Raw genomic sequence first — 13,872 nt, forward strand, 5'->3', positions numbered from 1 at the left:
CATAAAAGTTGATTTTGAGAAAAATAAATTCGATTATATTTGAATTTAAGTTAAAAATAATAAGTTAAACTAGACTTGTGAGATATTTGTTCAACAAAAGAATTATCATTTTTAAAATTATATCTTTTTAGAAAAATATTAAATATATTTCATCCAAATTACTACCAACAAAATTAACTCCATATCTAATTTAACCATATCGGCCAAAGTGTCTTTGGCTACAAATTTTATTCTTGAATTTAACCCATATGAAGTTAAAAGATTAATTCCTCAAATTTTAAAACATTATAATTCAATCCTCAAATTGTTCATGTTATTCCAACAAATTCCTTCCGTGGATCATTTCGCTAATTTTTCATTACAAAATTGTTCATGTCACCATTTAACTACAAAACGTGTTTGATATTTCATACTTCCCTTTTTTATTATTATTTTTCTTTCGTGAAAACTGAAAGGAATTTTTATTTTTTACCAAATCCAAAATTTTAATTTATTTCATTATTTTCATACTTTTATGAGATTTGTTAAATATATAATTTTATGTTTCTTTTATAACATACAAGCTGGATCTAAATTTTAAAAGCTTAAATATACCATTAAAATAAACATAGTTTTAAGAAAAAATCAATATGTTCACTTCTGTGATTTCTTCCAACATTTTAAGAAAATCTACACTACCTTTCGGGGTTTGGATTCCTAAAATGCACTTTGATATGAATTCAATATTTCATCATCATCATCCTCATCGTCCATTTCATTGGACTTCAAACTACTATGGTCTTGGGTAATATCAGCTTCTTGATCTCCAACTGCTACATCCTCATCCTGCTTGGGTTTCGCCGCTTCCTCCTGCAAGTACATGAAGATGATGCAGAATTTAATCAACGAATAAGCGATCCATCTAAGTTCCCTTATCAAATAATCATACCATAACTGTGAGATTATTTCAACCCCAATCAAAGAACAGGAACATAAATGGAGCATGGTTGTGATTAGCAAGAAGGGAGTAAATGAGCCATAATGTGAAATACATGAAGAGATTAGACATTATCTAGATCGAATGTTTATGCTCATCGATGGGATTGAATAGTTTTCGATTTATCTATATTGCTCCAAACTCTTCATGTGTCCAACACATATCTGGACATGAGTATGAAAATACGATCTTCCAAGAATCCTCAAAATACATGGTAATCTAGGGAAAAAAAAAAGTAAACATACCCGAGTCTGAGTAATAAGGTGTTCATCGCTTCCTAAGTTCATTACAACTTTACAATACTAAACCCTTGCAAATGCATATAGCCATTCTGTACCAACACTATCCGACACATGCATTAGTATTACGATCTTCCTACAACCCTCAAAATACATTATTAAAACATACTAGAGTATCCGAGTAACATAGGTCCTTATCACTTTCTATGTTCTCAACAATTTTGCAATATCAAATCCTTGTAAACACATATACCCATTCCCATCGATTCATATTCCTCAGGTGGGACATATGAACTGCTCAACATGTGCAGCACACACTGTCTCCGCATCACCATAGCATCACTGTAGATTATTATCCTATGAAAAAAATAATGATAGTAAAAGAAAAGTAAGCTTACATTATTTTCGGGAGTGACCTCTTCCTCTTCACGTGTTAAATCATTGGAAACATCTCCATGAGCCTCCGGATCTGCACCAGAAACTTGTTGCAACTGCTCGATCACCTTTGCAAAATAGGAATGATCTGCAAAATATTTTATAATATTACTACACACTATTTTGTAAGCATGCAGAGCTGACAATAATAAGATTGGTGAAGTATTTGATGCAAAGACAACAAAAAAGGAACTTCACCGCTGGCACGACTTGCTAAAGCCTCTGAAAGTTTAAATGGAGATCGACGCTCTTCATTCTTAAATTTTAGCTTGATCTGATGACGACTTCTTCCAGGAAAAAGTTGTTGTATCAATGAAAAATCAGGTCCAAATTGCCGAATAGCCTAAAATGCATTACACCAAATATCATGTGAAAAATCAGATCATAAGCTCATTCTTAATAGTCATCAAAAGTATCCTGCAAACCTATGTCTCTTCATAACACCTTAAAAACAGGATTCAAAATAACTTTACCACACTGATCCAGAGACACGTCCTCCCGACCAATATGCCAACAATGGTCCAAATACAATTTTTCCATACCTAAACCGAAACAAATTTGTAGCAACACGGACACACGCATAAAAAAGGAAAAACATTTTTTTCTTTTTTAATTTTTTTTTACTTCATTGATATAAAGTTTAGTTAGTTTCTATTGGAAGCAACAAAGATGAAAATTTCTTCAAGCACATACCCCATAAAACAACTCTGTGTCTTGTTTTGACCATCTTGCTCTGGGTTCTTTTGTCATGAGAGTCTGGTAATTAAAGTAGATGTCTGATTGGGCGCTACCATTGACTTGATCATCCATAATACCTTGGTCTTGTTCTGAAGCAATAGAGCTTTCTTCATCACGAGCATTTTCCTCATTCAATCTCTTTTGGGTACTGCACAAAAATAATATAACCAAAACCATAAATCAATGGACTGCACACAATGTTGGAAATGATTACGAAAATGAAAAATTCATGTACCTTTGATCGGTCAAAGGTTCTTTTAATGCTTTCGCCTCTTTCTTCTGTATAACATGACAGATATAGGTCATGAATAGAACAGTAGCAATGCATCAGAAAAGATAAAACACTAATATTCTAATGCTAAAAGTCTTTGCAGGGTTGGGGGAAGTATGGTATCTTTTATACAAAGACAGAACATGTACCGCTATCCGCTCCTTATAATCTGCTAATAGAATGAGATCCTTCAAGGCCACCTTTGCAAAGTCAATTTCGTCCTCTGGCGTGGTTAGTAAAGACTCATCCACTGGAAAATAAAACAGACATTTTAGTGGAAAATATATAACAAACAATGTCTCACAACTTTAATGCCTAGATGTTGTAACAACCAAATCTCCTCTTTCTACGAGTTGAATGAGAAAATTTCTTCCGCTGTTCTTTTTCTGGATTATCTGATGCTTCATTGGCTTTCTTATGCTTCTGAGCTTCATTAGCTTTCCTACGTTTTCGAGGAGGTTTTTCACTTTCATTCACTGGTTTCTTTGACCTCTTAGAAGTTCTCCTCTTTGGAGATGCATGCTCCACATTAAATTCATCATCATCATTGTCGTCTTTATCCTCATCGATAGCATAATAACTGGGGAGTTCAGCATCTAGGCCATCGTCATTACAAGTCCCATCCTCGAGATCATCAACATTATGTGGAGTAGTCACCTGCTCTCTCAACTGCTTTCTTGCTTTCCCCTCTCCATTCACCTCACCTCCAGTCGAAGACTGTTTGGACTCTCGAGAAGGATTTGATACTAGAGAAGCGTTCCTTTCCATGATGGTAGAAATCTAAAAACCAACAGAGGAACATAAGCAGGATAGCATCGGATAATGAAACTTTGAAACGAGTTTTATCCATGTCCAAGATTAGATACAGGAAGAGTTGTGGGAGAGAAAAGAATACCACTTCTGTAGGCATGTCAGGGACATCTCCAGAAAGATCAACACCTGCATTAGAAGATACTGCAAGGTTTGCCAGTTCCTCATTCACCGGACATTCAGAGGTAGAAGGATCTGGTGGAATAAAAGAACCTAAATCCACAGGTGCGCAATTGGGAACATGATCGGATGGAAAGTCAGGAATTGAGCCCTCTTTAAATGCTGTTTCAGAAGGAACAAACCGAGCAGTTGCAGGATGCATAACCCACTCAACCACAGTAGGCGGTGAGGCAGGTACACTAGTTTGTAGCCTAGGCTTGGGTTTGAATTTTTCAGTACGCCTTCCTGAACATCAACAAAGATATCAGAAAGGCACAAAAAAGTCCTGCAGAGAAGTCGCGAATAACATAGTAACCTATCTATCACATACCAGAGGCAGTTGTCATACCAAACATAATATCTTGAGTATCAACATCAGGAAAGACTCCTGCTTCCTGAAACTAAATAAATAGTCGAACTAAATTAATCCAAGGTAGTAAATACAAACAAGAAACTTTAAAACTTCTACGGAAGTACTGATCTTCACCTCTGTCCCAGTTCTTTCATGATCAGCCCGATTATCTCCATCATTAGTCGAAGACTGAGTAAGTAATGGATCAAGACATTCCAACCCAAAATATAAGTCTGCATTCTGAAAATAATGCCAACATGTTAACTATTTTTCCTTTTCCCTTCAGATGAAATCTATGTGCCAAAATCTACCAAATAATTTACACAACCTCTAAAAAAAACACACAAATTCGCCAATAGTACTATTCTATGTTACTTGAACTCGGACTTGAGTGTGACTATAGATATTGCCTCACAATTTAATGTTAATATATATATGAGGATCCATGGAGGATCATATAATATAATTACTAATGAGATACAAACTATAGTTTTTCTTTTACCTCCCCAACTGTTCTTTCAAAGCTCGAATTCGTATCATTGCAACAATTCGGAACGGCAACCTCAGCAAGCAGAGAACCTGTAACAGTTACTTGGGATGGGTTTATTACTTGGGAGACCTTACTGTCATCTACAACGTTGTCGGGTTCCACAACTTGAACTGCATTAATGGCTGCGGATGCTACCGTCGTGGCCACATCCTTCAAGATTACAGGGGGTTTTGAAGGGATTGAGCCAGAGGTTCCATCTTTAGCTTTACGTTTAAACTTGGGTTGAAACTTGGCACCAGCCCGAGCTACAAACCGATTCACAATCTAATTGAAACAACCAAAAGAAGGAAACAGAAGAACGACAAAGAATTGAAGGCTTTTTTTTTTCTAACCTTGGGTTACAACCGGCTCATCCTGAAAAAAATCAGACTCTTCCATTGCTTTGAACGCTGAGATTATTGCTTTCAAACATTTGTTTCAAATAAATGAAAATTGATTATCAGAATCAATTAAATCCACCAAAATTACATATACCCAATTTTTCTATCTAAAACAGTATTTCAAAATCTAAAAAGCAAAATCAAAAGTTTTGCAAAAAAACAAGAATTTGTCAAGAAGTTTTTTTTTTTTTTTTCCTTTTATGGAGCCGTTTTAGAAGTTTATGTTCGGAAAGAGAGGGTTTTTTTTTTCTTGGTCTTCAGAGCATCGACTCCAGATCCGAAAGAGATAAAAGCAGACCTGGAATTTTAGCCCGCCAATTGAGGGTTTATTTATAGGTATAATCTTGAGAATAGTCCCTGTAGTGTTCAGTTTGTGCAGAATTAATCCCTTTATTTTTATTGCTCAATTAATGCTTTTACTTATCATTTTCATCATTTTAGTTTTAGGTCCAACACTTTCCATCAAGTCCGTTAAATTTAATTACAACTTGGTGGTGACGTGGCACATAATTTCTAGTAAAAAAAATTAAAAATTTAAATTATATGCAACATCAAAAGTCAAAATATTATAAATGAAATCTTTTTTTCTACATTCATAGCCACCAATGCCCAACCCAAAGCATTTTAAGGGTTGAGTGGCACTTTTGTAGAATGCCTCTTAGTTTGATCAAATAGCTCGTGACTTCTTGACGAGCAGCACATTCGTTTCAACGACACGATGGTCATTTCGTCCCGACAAGCAACAAAGCTCCGTCCCAACAACGCAACGGTTTCTCACGCCTCGATGACATATTAAGTCACGCCACAACGTGATGACAAGCAGTCCAAGTTTTTCGAACTTTTCTTCTCTCGGTTAAACTCTATTTTTAATTTTTCACTTAAACTCAGATTAACCTAGAGTTATTCTAGTCAAATACACTACAGATTTCAGCCTATAAATAGGTCTTAGTTACTCTAAGTTTATACACAACAGAAATATTTAGATTGAGAAAATTATGTTCTTTGTTTTGAAAGGTTTTTCTTGTGGGCTTTGGGTTTTCCTTTAATTCTCTCAATCTCTTGTACTCTCAATTATTATAATGAAATCTCCTTTTGTCTGTGGCTTTTTATCATCTTTTGAGGAGTTTTTTCATATAAAATTTATGTGTTCGATCTTCTCGATTTTAATTTATTTACTTGTTCGTTGCATACACAGGTTTATTCCCTACGAATTGGTATCAAAGCTAGTTCGATTTATGCATTCAACCCGTTCAGAGATGGCAGCATCAAGGTTTGATATCGATAAGTTCGACGACATCGCAAATTTCAATCTATGGCAAGTTCGTATGTTAGCAATTTTGGTCTAAAGTGACCTGAGAGGATCTTTACAAAGAGGAAACCTGACGACATGGAACAAACAAAATGGGATAGGTTATATAAAAAAAAAAAAAGAAGCTCTACCCACAATTCAATTATGCCTAACAAACAATGTGTTATAGGAGGTTTTGAAATGAGAAAATAACATATATATAATGGACGAAACTGGAAGCCTTGTACATGACAAGATCATTGGCCAACAAGTTAGTATTAAAGCAACTAAGGGTGAGCAAAATCTGATTCGATTCGAAAAACTAGATAAAAATTTTAAATTTTGAATTAAATAGTTCAAGTTATTTGAGTTAATCAAGTTATTCGGATCAACTCGAATAAAAAATTAAGTTTTTTGGCTTAACTCAAATGTGAATTACACAATTCGAGTTATCTGAAAATCCAAATAAGAAAAGACAAAACTATGTCGTTTTGATAAATATTTATATTTTCTAAAGTTAAAAGGCAAAATTACGTTGTTTTGATAAATATTTGCTCATAAGTTAAAAGGTAAAACAATTATATTGTTTATGTAGTTAAATAATCTTGTACTTCATCTACTAGTTAAATAATTGGTCAATATAAATACAACATTAAGTATAAATAATATGATTCGTTAACTCGACTCGACTTAACTCAAAATTTTTTCACTCAATTCGATTCGATTTGAAAAAAATTCAAATTGAGTTCGGTTGCTAAAATATGATTCGTCAACTCAATTAACTGGAATTTTTTGACTCGATTCGACTCGACTCAATTGAATACTCACCCCTAAAAACAACGTCTCTACACGTTCAAAATGGTTGAAGGTGAGCCTATTACAGCTCATATTAGTGAGTTTGTTACCCTTCTTAATTATTTAAAGAATCTCGAAGTAGAGATTAATGACGAGGATTAGGCTATGTTATTGTTATACTCTTTGCCCTCTCCTTATAAAACTTTCAGGGAAACTATGATTTATGGGAGAGATCATCTCTCATTTGAGGACGTGAAGTGGAATCTACTGAGTAAGAATAAACTCGACAACAAATTAGGCCCAAAGAAAAAGTCAAATGGGTAAGCTTCAATTCTATTTGCAAGAGACAGACAACAATCTAAAAAGCTAGACCAACTCCTTACAAAAGTATTTGTACATCTTGAAGCAGTCTCCTCGACAGTGGTATAAAAAGTTTAACTCATTCATGTTGAGTATTGGTTTTTCTCGAAGTAAGTATGACAATTGTGTTTATCTACAATGTCTTGATGATGGTTCTTTTATATATTTGTTGCTTTATGTTGATGATATGTTGATTGCGACTAAGAATCCATCCGAAATTGATCATCTTAAAACCATGCTTAACTCTAAGTTTAAAATGAAGGATTTAGGTGCAGCAAAGAAAATTTTGGAGATGGAATTTTCAAAAGATAGACATTCTGGGAAATTATATTTATCGTAACAAGGGTACATCAAGAAGATCTTTAAGCGATTTGAGATGCAAGATTCAAAACCGGTATGTACTCCTTTAGTTGCACACTTTAAACTTTCAATTTTAGATTCCCACAGAATGAAGAAGATGAAAGGTAAATGTCAAAAGTATATTATTCAAGTGTTGTTTGAAGTTTGATGTATGCAATAGTATGCACTCATCCCGATATTTCACATGTTTTTAGTATTGTTAATCGATGCATGACCAATCCCGGTAAGTTACACTGGCATGTAATTAAGTGGATTTTCAGATATTTGTGGGGTATTTCTAACATGTTCTTATAGTTCGGAAAAACTCAAAAGGGTCTAATCAAATATGTTGATTCTAATTACGTAGGAAACTTAGATTGGAGAAAGTCTCTCATAGGTTACCTATTTACTTTTGGGAATTGTGCCGTTAGCTAGAAAGCTACACTTCAAACAAAAGTGGCTTTATTGACTACTAAAGCGGAATACATTACAATTATTGAAGAAATTTAGTTAAGGGGTCTATTTAGTGAATTGGTTAGTGAAAAAAGGGCAATTGTCATATATTGTGATAATCAAAGTGTCATACATCTCACCAAAATCAAATGCATCACAAGAGAACGAAGCATATAGACATTCATTACCACTTAGTTCAAGAGGTGATCATTCAAAGGGATGTCCAGATTCTTAAAATCGACACAAAACACAATCCGACCAGTATGTTGACAAAGAGCCTTCCAATTTCAAAGTTCGAGCATTGCTTGGACTTAGTAAGTATCTGACAAATAATCAGTTAGACCCATAATAGGGCTCGACATGGGAGTTAGTCCAAATACTAGTCAATGTGGAGATTTATGGGAGAATGCCTCTTATTTTGACCAAACAACACGTGACATCTCGATGAGTAGCACATCTTCGTCCCAGCAACACGATGGTCACTTCGTTCTGATGAGTAACAAGGCTTCGTCTCGATGACGCAATAGTTTTTCACGTCCCGAAGACATATCAAGCCACGTCACAATATGGCAACAAACAGTCCAAGTTTTTTTACTTTTCTTCTTCCGGTTAAACTCTATTTTTAGTTTCCCACTTAAACTCTGATTAACCTAAAGTTATTCTAGTCAAATACACTACGAATTTCAAACTATGAATAGGCCTTAGTTACTCTAGGTTTATACACAACAGAAATATTTAGATTAATAGATTTTTTTTTCTTTGTTTTGAAGGGTTTTTCTTGTAGGGCTTCAAGTTTTCCTTTAATTCTCTCCATCTCTTGTGCTCTCCTTTATCATAGTGAAATCTCCTTTTTCCCTTGGTTTTTTTATCTTCTTTTAAGGAGCTTTTCCACATAAAATTTGTGTGTTCGATCTTCTCGATTTTATTTTATTTACTTATTCGTTGCATACACAAGTTTATTCTTTACAAAATGGGTTTTGATGGTAAATGAATTGATTATATGATGAAATGTATCATTATGGTTTCTTCTTCTGTCACTTTTAATGGTTAATTGACTTAGTTCTTTATGCCTAAGATTGGTTTAAGGTAGAAAAATCCATTGTCACCATATTTATTTTTGTTATGTATATAAAGGCTTTCAATGATGTTACTAAAGACACAAGATGAGGACACTATGAAAGGGTATCCGTGTTAGCCAATATAGTCTGAGGGTAAACCACATCTTTTTTTAGAATGACAATATCCCCTTTATTTGTAATAAAAAAAGGTGAAGTGTAGGTGGTTAATAATCTTTTAGAGGTTTTGAAAGAAGCTCAGGATAGAAAATAAATTTGGACAAAAGACTAGTCTATTTTAGTCCAAATACAATAGAAGAGGTGAAACTCGATATGTAAAAAGTAACAACAATGCATTTAAGAAGATCATTGACCGCATGCAAAGTCAAATCCATGATCGGTTCAAGAGGCTCATGTTGAATAGGAGAAAGAGATTGTCATAAAATCTATTTTTAAACCCTTTTTATCTAGACTTGAAGTGCTTTCTTTTTGCCTAATTGTATAATTAATGACATTATTTATGGTCCAACAACGGAAAGGACAAAGGTTGGGAAACATTAGCTTGAGACACAATAAGGCAACCTAAAAGGATAGGTTTAATATTATCCTATTAGGTAAGTAAATTTGGAAACTAATGCATTACAAGGTAACCTTATTCTTTAAATTGCTTTCGACTAAGTATTTCCCATAAGGTGATATCCTCTTTTTTTCAAAATGTTGATAGGCCTTCATGTGTTTGGAATGGATTTATGGCTACACCAAAAAACTTTCTTGTCAGGATTCCATTAGTGCATTAGTCAGGAAAAGGGCAAGTGAGTGGATAGACAAATAGGGAGTGGGTAACATTTATGGAAAAATATTTGAACTATGATGATATCATTCCTTATAGTATGGTTGTTAAAAGCCCTATGACGGATAATAGTAAGGAATTGATTAAGTTCTTTCTTGGTAAAGGCTCCGCATATAAAATTATGTATATACGCATTATTAGAAATTGTGATGAAGATGATATTTAAAGTCATACCCCTAAAGGCGTGTACATGGTGAACATGGGCTATAATAATTGCTCAACAATTCACTAGGTTTTGGGCATGATTAGAATTATTGGAAGATGTTTTGCAAATGAAAACTTTGCCTAAGGTAAATATTTCTGGGTAGAGATTAAGGCATGAGATCCTTTCAATAATTGCTAAAAGTTCTTTCTTTGATTAGCACAACAACCCTCGATGCAGGAGATGTGGTGCTTTGAGAGAGGACATTTTATATCATCCTATAAGAGATTTCCCCTTTTCCAGTGAGGTATTGAAACTTAATAGTATTGATGATAACTTACTATGTGCTTCTTTTTGCAAAGTTATCTGCTGGTTGGAGTTTGCCTTGGATAAGGAGCCTTCACAAGCCTTATAGTAGTTCTATGGCAACTTTGAAATGTGTGGAATGTAGAGCTTGTTCAAGGCAAAGCAATAGTGCCTCAAGATGCACTAATTATGGCAAGGACTCTTCAAAAGGATTTTAGAGAGCATAATCTCATTCATGCACCTAATTTAACCATTAGACCAAGGATTGCGAAGTGGGAAGTACTAAGAGAAATGGAGTTGAAGATTAACATGGATATGGCTTAGCAAGCAAATGTGCGCAAGGAAACATATGGTGTTGTTGTTCAAGATACATATGAACTTGTACGAGTAGGTTGTGCCCAACAACTATTGGGAGTTTTTTATGTGCTCTCGACCAAGGCACATGCTGTCATTGGCACTCTCAAATTGGTTAGGGAACGCGGCTTTGAGAGCATCATATTTGAGATTTGAGACAAACTATTTTATATTAGTGATTAGGATGTTATTTGATAAACTGAAAAATTAAGTATTGAATTTAAGTTATAAAGTATGTTTGATATAGTACTTAAAATTATTTATGGAATATAATGATAAGGAATGAATGCATATGACTGTGGAAGAGGATCGTAAGTTTGTTTAAGTTGCGGATATGACTTAGGGCTCTATACGTTCAGAAAGAAACTTGGATTTTGACTCGACCTAAAACACAATCAGATCCAAGTCAAATAAAACAATTAAAACTAGATAACTAAGATAAATAAAATAGAATAATAAATCAAATATTAGAACAATAAATACGAAAGTAAAGAAGATAGAATGTAACCCCCACACCCAGCCTAGACATTAGGGCCGAATTTGGAGGAATTACATTAATTTGTTTAAAAACCCAGAAATTTAAATCTAGCTTTAAAAATCGCGAATTCTGAAAATTTTAACTTTGGCAAAAACACTTACAAGTTCTTTATGAAATCACATGCAGTATTTATTTTACGAAAAAACACTTAATTTGATACTTAGATTTGCAACGGAAATTTTGGAGTAGTTAAATCGAAAACTGTGATTTAGCATAGAAAAAACATATATTTACTGATTGTGCATATTCTAAAACTTTCATTGTTAACTTACGTAAAAACTTATTTCAAATTTGCAACGAAATTCCATATTATGATTAATTTTAAAAACCAAGTCTTCCTTTAACTTAACAGAAAACTTAAACCAAATAACAAAAACCTAAAACCAGAAACAAATCCGAAAGCTTAGTCCAAAAATCAAAAGTCTAGAAAATTTAGTTAAAAATAATTCAAACTATCTTAAGTAAGAAAACAATCTGAGCTTCCTCACGTTGTTCGGTCCTAAATTTGTTGATTACCTGAAAAGGACAAATAAGAAGAATGAGCTAACAAGCTTATTGTGTAATTAAACCCAAACAAAAAAAAACACAAAAAAACAAAATAACCTATCAAACATTGCAAGGAATCTCATCAAACTCGTATGGAAAAATCGTGCATGCATGATTATGTCAGTGCAATACTTTCAGAAAATAAAATGCAAATTTTTCAAAGAACTTCCTACCCAACTTTGCTACACACCAAATTAGAGTTCCCCAAAACTCGTTTGTCCAAAAAACACACTAATAGATAATTGTGGACAAAGCCACCAGAGTTGCAGTTGAAACTGCCAGATCAGAAATATGTGGTCAAGCCACTATATTGAGTCCAAGCTGCCAAAATAAAAGTGTGGTTAAACCACCAGATAGTGCAAATCATTAAACTAACAAACTTCCTCCTTACCATATCATCACAACCCTATACAATGTGACATGGATGCAAATATAAAATCTGAACTAAAAGCATGTAAGATATGCAATCGTATAGTACACAGATATCAAAAGGCATAGGATTCCACGCTTTGCAGAAAAAATATATCAAATATCAATAAAAGCAAGTCAGTTTTGCCATAATGTCACATGCATGGTCATATAGCAAATTCAGAGACACAGAATAACATAATCAGACATCATATGCTTAAATACAAACATAGCAAAACAAAAACATGCCATCAGAATTATCAGTATACAAATCATGCACATATATTTCACATACATTCTCCATATTTCATACAGTATTATACTATGAGATATCATGTTTTCAAGTATTATTTATACAATATGGACCTTACAGAATGGCTAAATACACATCACAGATAAATAAGGCCCTAGGTGAAATTTCAAGAAAATGGGCCCACACGTTGTGTCACCCACACAGCCTAAAAGGTCTAACACAAGGCATGACACACGCTAGTGTGGCCCTCACGACCCAAATAGCCCAAACCGTATGGGTCAGGCCATGTGACATCGATAGTGAGTTTTTCAGCTTTCTGTCAATCATTGTTTTTACGGGTTCTAGTCACACACCTAGATTCTTTCTGAAAAATGTCGATACGACACACTCTCAAACCTAAAACCAGCATACCAAATGAACTAATTAGCATCAAAACACCAAAATTCAAATATTAACTCGTCCACTAGCATAAGACCTTCAACCTAAACACTAAAACCAGCCCCTTCCAGACATTATGAAAACTTACCCTTGAAGAAAAAATAAATTGCTGAAATCCTCACTCACCGGAAGGGTAAACGCCTCACGAACCACCCCTAGTAGAATCACAACTAATGAAACGAAAAGACATTCCAAAGATATTAAAACAACCACCCTAAAACGAAACTAATGAATTATACTTACTTGAAATTTTAATAACACCAACGCAGTTTAAATGGTGGCACAACAGAAGATAGGTTAGCAATGAAGAAACAGTAGCAAGAGACGACAGCAGATGAATATGGCAACAAATGTAAAAGAAACGAAAGAAAAACAAAACAAAAAGAAGAAGAAGAAATAACATCAGAGGAACAAAAAAATGGGAAAAAGAAATGGAAGTAGTGGAAAGAGAGGAACGTCAAAGAAATTTGGGGAACATTTAGGAGATATTTTTCAAAAAGAAAACTACACATATCCCACTTTGCATACATAAAATTCGAACACAAGACCTTTAGGTAAGTTGAAGCTTTACCACTGCACCAACAAGTTCATTCTATTACTAGTTGAACAAAAATAATTTATAAACCAAATATTCATCGATAAGGGTTGGGACAAAAATTAATAAAGATTTAAGGGAAGGAATTTGAAAACAGAACCTTAAACACATAAACAAAATCCTTAACCACTGAACCAAATTAATTACTTAATATAATTTCACAACGTTTAATTTAAAAACAGGACGTGACCACTCTTAGTTTCACCAACCCAATTTTTACTAACCCGATTTTTGGGATGTGA

The 13,872-nt window shown here is 33.9% G+C and overlaps 1 protein-coding gene across 2 annotated transcripts; it reads right to left on the reverse strand.

Annotated features, from left to right (window-relative positions):
• Nucleotides 1–564: 564 nt before the first annotated feature.
• On the reverse strand, nt 565–5,178 carry LOC105799169 (uncharacterized). Of its 2 annotated transcripts, none has more exons than XM_052621327.1 (12): nt 4,863–5,178; nt 4,483–4,775; nt 4,116–4,220; nt 3,978–4,029; nt 3,555–3,874; nt 2,992–3,439; nt 2,809–2,909; nt 2,624–2,667; nt 2,344–2,536; nt 1,849–1,993; nt 1,614–1,738; nt 565–849 (listed from the first exon to the last, which is right to left on the reverse strand). In XM_052621327.1, the coding sequence occupies exons 1-12, from the start codon at nt 4,906–4,908 to the stop codon at nt 697–699; spliced, it is 2,025 nt and encodes a 674-aa protein (XP_052477287.1). In that variant the 5' UTR covers nt 4,909–5,178; the 3' UTR covers nt 565–696. The 2 variants fall into 2 exon arrangements, with proteins under 2 accessions (XP_052477287.1, XP_012485033.1); XM_012629579.2 differs by having other exon boundaries at nt 3,960–4,029; nt 4,863–5,177.
• Between the last annotated feature and the right edge of the window lie 8,694 nt (nt 5,179–13,872).

Source organism: Gossypium raimondii, chromosome 9 (assembly GCF_025698545.1).
Source record: "Gossypium raimondii isolate GPD5lz chromosome 9, ASM2569854v1, whole genome shotgun sequence".
Classification (NCBI taxonomy): Eukaryota; Viridiplantae; Streptophyta; class Magnoliopsida; order Malvales; family Malvaceae; genus Gossypium; species Gossypium raimondii.

Bases quoted from the DNA above. Each gene is read 5' to 3' on its own strand.
- LOC105799169 (XM_012629579.2), bottom strand. From the start codon at position 4,908: ATGGAAGAGTCTGATTTTTTTCAGGATGAGCCGGTTGTAACCCAAG. The intron at 4,776-4,862 runs GTTAGAAAAAAA...ATCGGTTTGTAG, and splicing joins TGAGCCGGTTGTAACCCAAG to CTCGGGCTGGTGCCAAGTTT. The intron at 1,739-1,848 runs GTGAAGTTCCTT...AATATTTTGCAG, and splicing joins TTTAGCAAGTCGTGCCAGCG to ATCATTCCTATTTTGCAAAG.